Raw genomic sequence first — 12,376 nt, 5'->3', positions numbered from 1 at the left:
AGGAGAGGAGAGGAGAGGAGAGGAGAGAAATGTCTCAGGTAGCACCACTTAATACAGTGTGGGTCTGTACCAAATAAACTTGGTTTTGCTTCAAAGTGGTTGGAAGTTTACTCTGCGACGATGACTAACTCAACACCAAAGGAGCTGCATGTTTGCTTCACATGGAGGATTAGGACACAAGATTTCCACAACTGACTGTGAATGCTAACCACATATAAGAGGGAAGCCGTGGCATGCTCTTGGCAAGCACCTGGGCCGGCTGCTCTCAGTGATGGAGCTGTTTCCAAGGAGCAAAGGAGGTGCCTGCTACCTCCGGCTGCATTAGACACCAGACAGCTGAGGAGCTATTCGTGTCTGCTGGCTATGCCCTGCTGGCTCTGTTTGGCTGGCGTGCGTGTGTGCATGCATGTGTGCGTGCATGCGTGTGTGCGTGATAGCTGTAGTTAGATGTCTATCACAGGCAGTCTAAGAAAGTCAAATGAAAGGAAGAATGTTTTAATAGCCCCAAAGATACCACAGCTAGCTTCACCATACCTTAGCAACTCCAGGACACTTCTGGGTATATACATTTGCCTCTGATGCTATTCAAGGGGAAAGAAAGCAAAGCCAACAGTGGAAGATGTATGTGGGACCCCTGGTGGAGTTCCTTGGCTGGAGGTTCCAGCCCTCTCAGAGTTATCTAAGTTGGATCCTCAGAGCCCACAGAAAGCCAGATATGGTGGTGTCCATCTGCCACTCAACTGAAGGAGCAGGATGGGAGTCAGAGTGATGATAATCACCAGGAGATCATGGGCCAGCTGGCCTTGCATACGCAACAGTGACTGGTGAGAGACACAGTCCCAAACAAGGTGGAAGCAGAAGATTGAGAACTGAGGGTGTCTTCTGATGTCTACATGTGTGTTGTGGCATGTGGATGCCTGCACTCACATATGTGAACACACATAAACACACATTCTCTCTCTCACCCCCACCCTCCAAATTAAAACAAAGACTTCCTTTAAAAAAAAAAACCCAATTGGCCTCTCAGGGATTATTCCATGTGCATTAAACATGATTGAAAGTTTATTATTTTATTCATTATTATGGTGGGTGTGTTCATGCCACAGAATATGTGTAGAGCTCAGAGGAAAGCTCGGAAGGGTTGGTTTTCTCTTTGTAGCCTTATGTTGGGAATCGAACTCGAGTCATCAGACTTGCAATGGATTGGGAAGCAGCTTTACCCACTGAGCCATCTGGCCAGCCCCCCCACCATGTACTTTTTAAATGCATGGACGCCTTTGTCTACATCTCTTTCCCTCCCTAGTTATACATCTTTGTAATTTTCTATTTGTTTCAACATTTCCAGTCCTCCAGTTTCCATCGTTCATCTGTTTCCAGACTAGACTGCTATGGATTGACGCACACAGACCGGCCCAATGGGAACCGACGAGATGTACAACATCTGTACAAAGACGCCCATGGCTCATACTGACCAAGAAACAGAAACTTGGAACAGACTCGACAGCACAGAGCAAAATACTGTGAAGGGAGACGCAAGAGTAGAGGCCTCACTGGTGAGTTCTCCCACATCTCTGAAGAAAAGACGACATCTGTTTTCACAACCTACTCAGCAGGAGACTAGAGAACGCCTCTCTGAACTCATTATCGAAGGCCAGTGTCACCCCGATACCAACAGAAAAAGAAAGCTGCAGGTCAGATCTCTTATGAATAGAGACATAAACTGCCTCGGCAGAATACCAGCCAAGTAAAATCCAGCACCATGAAAAGCATTGCATATCATGGGCAAATGAGATTTACCCCAGAAATATAAGAAACACAAGACAAATGGAAAGAGAACTGTACAGTGTGACTCTGGGGGGAAGGGGTGTAGACCAGACTTCAGAATGCCCCCATCCTCAGAAAGGATGGACATACTCAATTTGGGAATTGTGGGGCATGATGGGCTGGAGAAAAGATCTGAGAGCCATGGCTCACCTTCTGTGGCTTATCTTGTGTCAGGACTGTCAAGTTCAAAGATCAACTCATAACTGCTCAGAGCTGCAAGGGACTTCAGAGTGGGGGTATGAGTTGCTCATGGTTACGGGGCCAACTGGTAGAAACCCAGCTTTTACACACAACAGTTATACCCTCTCTTGTACAGATGCTCAAAAGGCTATACGTGTGCCAGATCTTGCCATCCATGAACTTCAGGGAGGAAATGCTATGAGTGGATTCCTACATGGTATTTGCCTTGTGTCAGGCAAGATTTAAATGCTGTCCACTATCCCACTTCATCTGCAGAGAGGCCTTACCAGATGAGAACATTACTGTTCCCGCTTTATGGATGACAAGGGTCAGGAAAAGGCTATGGTTACTTATCTTGTAAATGATGGCACGCTCTGGTCTCTGTAGTTAGCTCTCCCTCCCTCCACCCGCCTTGTTCCTTTCAAGGCACCTAAAGCCCTTGAAGTTCTCCACTGGATCTACCTACCTAAAGGTTCTACAAAGCCTGGACTCCAAAGCCTGCTGCTGGACTCCTCTACAGCGCCCCCATGTGGAAGAGCTGCCTCTGTGTAGTTCGGATGACAGACTGAAGTGCTTTGGCTCCTAGATTGACTGTAGGGTTCTGTGCTATTAAGGTTTGCCTGTGAAATGCCCCTTCAAAGGCTCATGGTGTGCAACTGGTCCATGGCCAGTAGAAGGAGGTTCTGGAACCGTTGGGAGCATAAAGTATGTCACCTGGGTGTTTGGACAAGGAGGGCATCTTTTTCCTACCTATTTTCATTCATCACCACCACCTGCTTTCTGTTCTCCAGAAGTGAAGGACACAGCTACACAGGCTCCTGACACCATCACATTCCACCGCACACTTCTGCCACCATCATATCCTGGCCAAGGGGGCTAAGCAACCGTTAGCAGAGCCATCATCACGAGCCTAAATCTCTCTCCCCTTAAGCTGATTGGTCAATGTAATAATAATAAAAAAAAAAGCAGCCAACCCACGTCCCGCTATAGATTCCAGAGTGGCTTACAGCACCTTCAAGATGGCTTTTGTTTGGGTTTTAAATCTAGAGACCGTGTAGAGCATTCTGAGGCCGTGCTAGGGAGTCTCACGGAGACTAAGGCAAGACCATTGGTGTTGGTTGGACACTGGCTGTCATCAGGTGAAGGTTCCTAATGCTGTCGTCACAGACTTGATTCCATGTTGTGCTGAGTGAGGACATTGAATGTGGGAGAAGAGCACTATAAGCCTTTTATCCTTTGAGTCTAGCACTTAGCACATAGCAAGAACCCCAGGGAAGGTGCCGGATGAATGAGTAGGGGCCTGCATGTGTACCAGCACATGCGCCAGTCAGGGAAGCAATCAACAGACACTGGTGGAAATTCTGGTCTATTCCCCTTATGGTTCAAATAAAACTGAGTGATAATTTTCCCATTGTGGGTTTAGGATTAACCGATATCATTAAATGCTTTGGACATCTGTTGCCTGATAAATTCAATAGCCTCCCCTTTGTGAGCACATATCCTGCTCTCTCTGTTCTTGCTTCCCCCTTAGAAAATATAGTTTTCAGGGTTTCTTGTGTGGGTACGCGTGATACTCATGCAGAAGAACGGCAAGACTGGGTTACATCCATGCTGCTTTCAAAGGAGACCCATTAGCTAGCGAAGCAACAAAACCAAGAAGCCACGGCTAACAAACAATGAGCCAAGCATCTTCCTGCAGGAGGCTGGTGCCACGGGTGAGCGGGGAGTGGGAGAATTTCCCGGCCCCAGGTCTTAGAGAAAGTCTGCTGCCAACCTTCACCTCACAGCTCTCTATGCTCATTAGCAAGATTTCCTCAAATCCACTCCCAAGAAAGCTCCTCTGTGTGACTTGGAAACTCCATGTAGGAGACTCAAACAGTAGAGTGGATTAGGGGCTTGAACTTCATGTCTTGAGGCAATGGGGAGGGCACTGCTTTCCAAACACCTCAGAAAATTCAGGCGCGGAGGGTCAGGGTCAACGTGCTGTGGTTGCAGATGTCTATGGGAAGGTGCTTCCTGCCCTCCCCCACCTCTTGGACAGTGGCGTGTGTACACTGCTTACATGCTCTGGTGTGCTGGCTTACACTATAAATAAAGGAGCCCTTGGCCTGGGGCTGCAGGCTGGTCTAAGACTCAGGATGGGGGTATGGAGAAATGTGGTGCTATCTACTGCCTATCTATAGTAGCCAGGCACGTTATTATAGTAGTAGCACACTCCGGGTAAGAGACAGCAAGGAAATGGATACTATCGAACAGGCCCAGCCTTTAACTGTTCCCTGACTTTGTGTGACATGTGTGTGACATGCTACTGAAACAAAGAGATAGTGTGTGTGTGTGTGTGTGTGTGTGTGTGTGTGTGTGTGTGTGTGTGAAGTAACAAGCTAGCCAGACTAGATGACATGATCCCTCCCTGAATACTGTCCAACTTGGTCATTCCCTTCCCTGTGTCAGCACATCAGTCACATTGATGATCCAGCTGTCCTTCTACTAAAGCATTTTTCTGGGCATATATTATTGGGTCAGAGGGCATATCAGAAGAAGAGAAGGCATCACAGGGAACGATGGCCCCGATGCAGGCAGTACCTACCATGTCACTCTGCGACTGCGTGGCCCCATACATAGTGATACCATTTGATGGTGCTGCTGGCTGTGGTGTGTCGGGCTGGATATAGCCTCTTCTGTCGATTAGGCTGCAGGAGATAAAACAGAGGAAGGAGAGAGTGAGACAAAGTTCAAAGATGAGAACAACATGATTTAAACATCTAGGCCTGGGTTCTTCTACCATGGTTAGTCTCAGCTGTCAGTTTGATGGGTTCTAGAATCACCTGGGAGATGAGCCTCTGGGCACATCTGTGGGGGATTGTCTTGATCAGGTTAACTAAGGAGGGGCAATCTTCCCACTGTAGGTGGTACCACTCCCTAGGCTAGGATCCTGGACTGTATAAAAAGAAGAAAGTGAACTGAGCATAAGCATCCATTGTTCTGTTTCTTGCGGATACAATGTAACTAGTTGTATCGATCTCCTGTCTGGATTTCTCTGTCATGAAGTACCTTTGAACTGTGAACCAGAGTAAATCCTCCCCCTACTAAGTTGCTTTTGTTAGGGTGTGTTATCACAGAAGCAGTAAGAGAGATTAAAACAGGCTCTTTCCTATGCAAGACCCACCTTGACATCTTGGACTATTCCATATGTATCCTTTGCATGAACCAGTTACCAAATTCTTCTTCCTTTAGGGCACCGTGATTCAAATGTGTGCATGCTAGAAAAGTGCATTAACATGCAGCTACAGCCTCATCTGTCACTTCTACTTTTAAAGAGGCCCATGGCACTGGTTGTTCCCCTCTTTTGGTCTAAATGTTTGTCATCTGCTACAGACCCCAGCAGCTTCCTCTTAGGCTCCTCCCACTGCCACAATTGTTCCCAACTTTCCTCTCCAGCTTCAAGCCAATGTCATCTTATGACAAGCCTGTGTCATCTTATCACACTAATTCCCTCTTCTTCCCTCTCTGACTCCATATTTCTTTTCAAACCATCCTCACCCAGGCCGCATTCTCTCTCACTTCCCTGCTCGCTGACACCGACTTGTGGGCTGAATTGTGTCAATCCCACGACCTGTAGATGAGACCCTATCTGTGATCTATGAGTACTCTGCAAAGGCAAGAATGAGTTCCTAATCAACTGTGGAGGGGCTCAGCACACTGCAACTGATGTCCTTAAGATGACTGATGGCAGTGCCGTGTGGAGAAACAGACACAGGAAAGAGGCTGTGAGACACAGACAAGAACACAGAAGCTACAGACCAAGGATTGCTACAGAGGCTGGGAAGAGCAGGGGTGAGCTTCCTAGTTAAGAGGAAGCATGGCTGGATTGCTGGTGCCTTCATTTCAGACTTCTAATCTCAGGCTGTGAGAACTATATGTTACTTTAAGCCCTCCTCATTATGGCACTTTCTTAGAGCACCCCAGAAAGTGCTACACAGGTAGAAGAAGAAGACTTAGCTTCAGAGAATCCCTGAAAGGAGCCCCAAGGCCTGAACAGGGTGCATGGCTATAGGTTACGTCTGTGGTGACAGGTAAACCTGACCTCTTGGGGAACAGCTCAGCCTGTATTGGGAAGTTGCAATGGGAGGTTCTTAGATGAACACTGGACTGCGGGCTATACTCTGTAAGATGATTGAAACCCTTTCATCTCTACATTGCGTTTGGTCATCGTGTTTTATTGCAGCCCCTGCATATGCGATCTTTTGGATTTTCTTGATCAGCTAGACTACCCCTTCGTCACAGGCCCTTGTGCCTGCTGTCCTTTCTGTCGAAACTCCCTTCCCTGAATTTCTTTCTAACTCCAACTCATTCGTTAGATGAGATCAAAATGTCACCTGTCTCCAGCTATGTTGCATACAAGATGGCACATTTCTCTTGCATACCCCACACCAAGCATAGCACTTACCTACCACATGTGCTCAGTGGTGTCAGGACATGGATTTGGCCTTGTATGACACTCCCTGCCACCCCGCCCTACTCTGCATTCTCCTCTAAACTGATGAAATTGTGTGGGGATCAGGATGTGCACTTTATGCCCACCAGGACACAAAGACACATTTCCTTACTTGTAAACACATTGTGTGTGGTGGTTTATGTAGGTTTGGCCCTCATAGACTCATATGCTTGTCCTGTGGAGAGAGGCACTATTAGGGGGTGTGGCCTCGTTGGAGGAAGTGTGTCACTGTGGGGGTGGGCTTTGAGGTCTCCTATGCTCAAGCTCTGCCCAGTGTGGAATTCCATTCTCCTCCTGGCTCTCTTTGGACACGGCTGTAGAATTCTCTGCTCTTCAAGCACCATGTCTGCCTGGATGGTGCCACGACAATAATGTCCTTTATAAGAGCTGCCTCGGTTGTGGTGTCTCCTCACAGCAGTGGAAACCCTAAGGCACTGTAGCCTATTCTATAACATATGAGAGGCAGCTCAAGCCAAGTCTGAAGTGGACAGACTGCTTAGCAGGCCAGCGGGATAAGAAGGTCCTGCTACATGAGGAGGGCAAAGCAGAGAGAAGGGGAGGTAAGAAAGGCCAGGAGGAAGAGCAGAACATCTTCATCAGCCTGGGGCCAACCCTGGAGAACCATTGACACAGAGAAAGGAGCCCAGGCCTTTCCCTGTGGACTCGTGAGATTCTGTTAATTTGATTCAATGAGGTGGGGGTGTAAAGGCGTAGAAATCACTCCAGCCAGCATCCTGGGTCACCACGAATAAGATGAAACACAGCTCAGTGTGCCAATTTCAGAAACTGTAGCTAATCTGTAACCATGGACATCCCAGTCCAATGACTCAAGTAGAGCTGCAGTCCCTGTCACCAATCTAGAGCATTCTTTGCCTTCTCTCTGCTCATCCTGCCCATGGTCCCCTTCCCCTTCTGTGGATCCCCGGGCTGTTTCTAGACTGGAGCTGTCTAAGTCAAGACTTGCCCCAGCCAACACTTCAATTAGCAGATCTCAGTTCACCCTTCTATGTGGTCTATGTGGACAGCTACTCTTGAGAAGTGTTCTTTCTAAAGGACTTGAATCTTGAAGACCATGGCCCCAATCCATATATTTGGTCTTCATTGCAGTTACTCTCACTGTGATAGAACACCATGACCAAGGAAAGGGTTTATTTGGCTCACACTCTCTTCACTGTCATCACTGGAGGAAGTCAGGACAGGAAATCAAGCAGGGCAGGAACCCGGAGACAGGGAGCCGATGCAGAGGCCGTGGAGGGTGCTGCTTACTGGCTTGCTCCCCATGGCTTGCTCAGCCTGCTTTCTTGTAGAACTCAGGACCACAAGCTCAGGAATGGCTGGGCCTTCCCTCCAGTCATGTTAAAAAAAAAAACATTTCCCGACAGGCTTGTCTATACCCAGATCTTATGGAGGCCAGTTTTCCAGTTGGGGCTCTCTCCTCTCCGATGACTCTACCTTGTGTCAAGCTGACATAAAAACTCTCCAGTACAACTGACTGCTTGTCAGCTTGACACATAAATGCCTCACTTTTCAGTTAGAACCTTTCCATTCTCACTGATTCCCACATTAAGATCACAATAGCAAACCAAGCAACTTTAGAACTCCCACAGCACTTACAAATTCAAACATATGAAAACTTAAGCCTCTTTGAAATATCTAATTTCTTAAAAAAAATTCAAAATCTCTTAAAACTTCAAAGTCTTTCAGCTGTGGGCTCCTGTAAAGATTAAAAAAATTAAATGAAATATGGGCACACTCACAATGTGAACAGAACAAAACCAAACTCCAGTAGTGTAAACGCTCAATGTCCAATGTCTGGGAGTCACTCGTGACTTCCTGGGGTCCTACAAGGGGCTTGGGATGCTTCTCCAGCTCCTCCCTCTGCAGCACACATAGCTTATCCTCCAGCTCTGGCTGGCTTCACTCCACTGTTGTTGTTCTTGGGGGGTCGTCCCACGGTACTGGCATCTTCAAACTGCTGGGGTTCGCTACAGCAACTGGGCTGCACTTCCACCAATTGCCTCTCCTGGGCTCTCTTTATGGCGCCAACCCTCAACTTTTCTGTGTGGCCTCTTCAGTCCTGGGTCTTCAATTCCCACTGAGGCTGCACCTTCACCAATGGTCTCTTCTGGCCTGTCACGGTGCCAAGTCTTAGTGGCTTTATGTGACCCCTCCATGCCTTTAAAACCAGTCCCACCTGGGTGACTTTTACTTTGGCTGCCAGTGGGTGAGGTACAACCTTGTCTCCCTTCCCTCTGGAACACGATTCTGTGTGCAGATTCTCAGGAAACACGTCCCAGAAGACTTTATCTCAGTAATAGCTGGTCTTTTTTTTTTTTTTTTGGTTCTTTTTTTCGGAGCTGGTGACCAAACCCAGGGCCTTGCGCTTCCTAGGTAAGCGCTCTACCACTGAGCTAAATCCCCAGCCCTAGCTGGTCTTTTCTTAATCCCGGCTAATTTCTCAGCCCCAGCTGATCAGCACTGAGTCTCCCAGCAAAGCAAAGGCTTCATTTCAGTAGTTCTGGTATCTCATTACTCACAGCTGAATCTTCGTCCCCAGATCACCAAAACCACAGGATCTTAATCCAAAATTAACGAATGGCCCCAATTGAGTCTTTAAACTTCCTCTGAGATTTTACAAGCCATGCCTCCATCTCCTGTATGGCCCTCAACATTCTTATTGTCCAAGCTCCTAAAGAATAGCTCAGCAAACACTGACCACTCACTGGCTTTTCTTGCATAAATTTCCAAGTCCTTCCATAATCCTCCCCCAAAACAACATGGTCAGGTCTGTCACAGCAATAGACACAATACCAAATTGTCTTAGTCAGGGTTAGTTACTACTGGGGCAACGAAATACCATGACCAAAGAAACTTGGGGAGAAAAGGGTTTATTCATTCTTCAATTCCCTATCACTGTTCATCACCAAAGGAAGTCAGGACAGGCACTGAAACAGGGCAGGAGCCTGGAGGCAGGAGCTGATGCAGAAGCCACAAAGGGGTGCTTCCTACTGGATTGCTCAACACCACTTGCTCAACCTGCTTTTTTATAGAACCCAGGAGCTCCATCCTAGGGATGGCACCACCCATGATGGGCTGGGGCCTCCCTGTCAATCACAAAGTAAGAAAAGGCTCTATGGGCTTGCCTACAGCCAGATCTTATGGAGATATTTTCTCAGGTGAGGCTCCCTCCACTCAGGTGAGTCTAGCTTGTGTCAAGCTGACATAAAACTAGCCAGCGCAACACCAAGTCAGTCTAGCTGTTTGGTCATTTGCAAATCCAGGCGTCCAGCTCTTTGCCTCTTACCTGGGAGAGATGGGCCCACACAGGGCGACACAGCAATTCGTGAAGATGTTTCCGTAGCTGTAGGGGTTGTAATTTTCTTTCCCTCTTTTATTGGACCAAGAGCCTTTGATCTGAAAGAAAACAAGCATTAGTGACACAATGTCTGGAGGACCAGTGCTGAGGTTTGGTATAACTGAACCCAGAGATGCCTCCGAAAGATACAAAAAGGACTGGGATACAGCTCAGCACGAGAACACAAGCTCATGCCAGACTCTGCTTCCATGGTTCTACCAACAGTAACCACTGGCAGAAACTGAGGCACATTTCTGAGGGAAACAAGCATTTATAGGAAAAGTTAGAAATATCCTCAAACAGGAGCCTAGATTAGGAAGAGAATGACATTCTCTGGGGACAAAAAAACAAAAAACAAAAAAACAAAACAAAACAAAACAAACCCCAAAAAACCTCACTTAAGATTATACCGTGGCACTAGAAGTTCCTCTAATGGAAAATGAATACTGTTTTTCATATTCACATCTAGCACCCTAAGTCTTGTTTATTGTCGTGTCATGTGTGGGGTGCACACACATGACCATGTAAGGGTATGTGCCTTGTATATGGAAGCCAGGAAATGATGCCTGGCGTCCTCGACTGCTCTCCGGAGACATCATTGTCCTAGATGGTGTCTCTTACCAAACCTGAAACTTGTGGCCTTGGCTAGGCTAGCTGGCCAGTGACTCACGGGTTCTGCCTGTCTCTGTCCTACCTCTCCCACTTCCCCTGCCAAATGCTGGGGTCACAGGGTTATGTAGCCATGCCCAGATTTTACATGGGTACTGGGAGTCAAATCTGGGCCCCTGTGAATCCAGAGCAAGGCTATCCAACCCTAAGTCATAATTAAGCGAACGCTAACAGAAACACCATTAGCACGGGTCCCTTAATTGCCAATTTAGACTGAGAATTCAGCCTCTTGTTAAAACTGTCTGTTTTGCAGATTCCAATATTCACAGTTATCGGATCGAATGTGCTGTTCCGGCAGTTTTTTAATCTCTCTTATCATCATTTATTTTCCTTAGCTTTTGTTTACGGGAACTGGATCTGTTCTGAGACATTTAACATGCATAGGAAAAACATCTCAGTATGAAGATCAAGCGAGAACTGCACTTGCTGGGGAATCGTCTCCAACATTATGTTTTCTGTTTTTCCCCCCTCCACCTCCTCTACTTGCACAGGCAGATGCTCAAAGTTCAACTTCACCTTAGGGTAATTTCCTCCACAAACCAGAGCTATTAAGGATAAACGTTAAGATTCCAAGATGTCAGCCTGCCATGGTTTGTCTTTGTTTGGAGGAAGTGTTAACAGCTGCCTCCAAAATTATTTAAAAGGATTTGAAGAGGCTCCTCAAGGTTGGAACTGGGCGTCACTTGGCTCATCTTAGGATGGCTCTGACATCGTGGCAAAATACAGGAGGATAGCGGGATGCCACGTACATACATGTAGGACCCCAGCAGGGTGTCCACTGCATTCTCTGTCCCCAAGGTTCTCACAGCTGGGTGGGGTGTATGGGAGAAGGTGACCCCTGATCTCTCACTGCATCTTCCTCCTCCAAGGCTAACCACACAAACACATGAAAATACCCACATGTTATGGTCAGGGACTTACATCTTCATTTGTGGTCTGGTTGGAGCTGATCAGGTACGTGTGGAAACCTGAGAGGCCAATGATGGACCAGACGGAGAAGAAGCATATTACAGCCTCTAACACAGTGGGCGAGTCAAGGAGATCAACGGTAGTAGGATCATGGAGCTTCTCATGGCTTCCAGAGAGGCTGGACATCAGGAAGTGAAGGGCTGAAACTCCCACAGGCGGGTTCTGGGCTCCTTCTAGCCTCTGATCCTTTCCTGTCTGATCAGACACCCTCCTCCTTCAGTCCAGGGCCACACTCACACTTTCTGTCACCTCCTCCCCCAGCATAGAGTGACATTCACAGTTCTGCTAGGCTCCCTGGGGATCACTTTCTCCTTCAGATGGGCCATTTCCCTCTGGACCAGTGTCCCCTTTGACCTTCCCCTTCTCTGACTTGTAAAGCAACCAAGGATGGATGGAAGCTAGCAGTGCCTCAGACCTTTGATGAAAGCATTAAATATTAAATGTCCCTCTGAGTTTAGCTTCTGAATGTTGAGGACGGTCTCCCCCTCCCATAGGGTAGTTTCTGAGGACTGATGAGCTCAGCTTATGAGGTGAGTGAGAAGCACCGATGTGAGCTGCAGGGTGACTCCAAGTGGGGAATCAGGCTGGGGTGCTCCCTTCTGGAGACCTCTGTGTAGTGAGAATTTCAGAATTTTGACTTCTTTAAAAAACACAGAAATATTAGAAGAACATGGTCTTATTCTAATCTCAGGTGTGATATATGGGGCTGCTATAGATTGTCTGCAGCAGTTTATGATTTGCCTCACGCTCTAGCAGGGGCATGATTTTGTCAGCTGCAGATAGTTTCTGCAGTTGTGTGACATTTGGAATCCTGGGAGACTTTTCAGAGGCTAAATAAATGCTGGGGCACCAAGTAGTGGGTTGTTGTTGGGTTCTTGGTTGTT

General features: G+C 47.4%; 1 protein-coding gene across 10 annotated transcripts in view; it reads right to left on the bottom strand.

Moving 5' to 3' along the window:
* Zdhhc14 (zinc finger DHHC-type palmitoyltransferase 14) overlaps positions 1-12,376 on the bottom strand; it is a 272,342-nt gene that overhangs the window by 30,021 nt on the left and 229,945 nt on the right. For 9 of the 10 annotated variants that reach the window (XR_349967.5, XM_006227886.5, XM_063270653.1 and 6 more), the window contains 3 exons: positions 11,445-11,547; positions 9,804-9,913; positions 4,592-4,694 (listed from right to left, as the gene is read on the bottom strand). Coding sequence is in view for 9 of the 10 variants with exons in the window: in XM_006227886.5 (XP_006227948.1) it covers positions 4,592-4,694; positions 9,804-9,913; positions 11,445-11,547 (316 nt within the window). In the remaining variant the exon portion in view is untranslated. The remainder of the gene's footprint in view (positions 1-4,591; positions 4,695-9,803; positions 9,914-11,444; positions 11,548-12,376) is intronic. The other variant, XM_039086815.2, reaches the window with a different exon arrangement.

This window comes from Rattus norvegicus, chromosome 1, assembly GCF_036323735.1.
Source record: "Rattus norvegicus strain BN/NHsdMcwi chromosome 1, GRCr8, whole genome shotgun sequence".
Taxonomy (NCBI): domain Eukaryota; kingdom Metazoa; phylum Chordata; class Mammalia; order Rodentia; family Muridae; genus Rattus; species Rattus norvegicus.
Note: the sequence above shows the minus strand (reverse complement) of the source record. Positions and strands in the feature narration are given on the sequence as shown.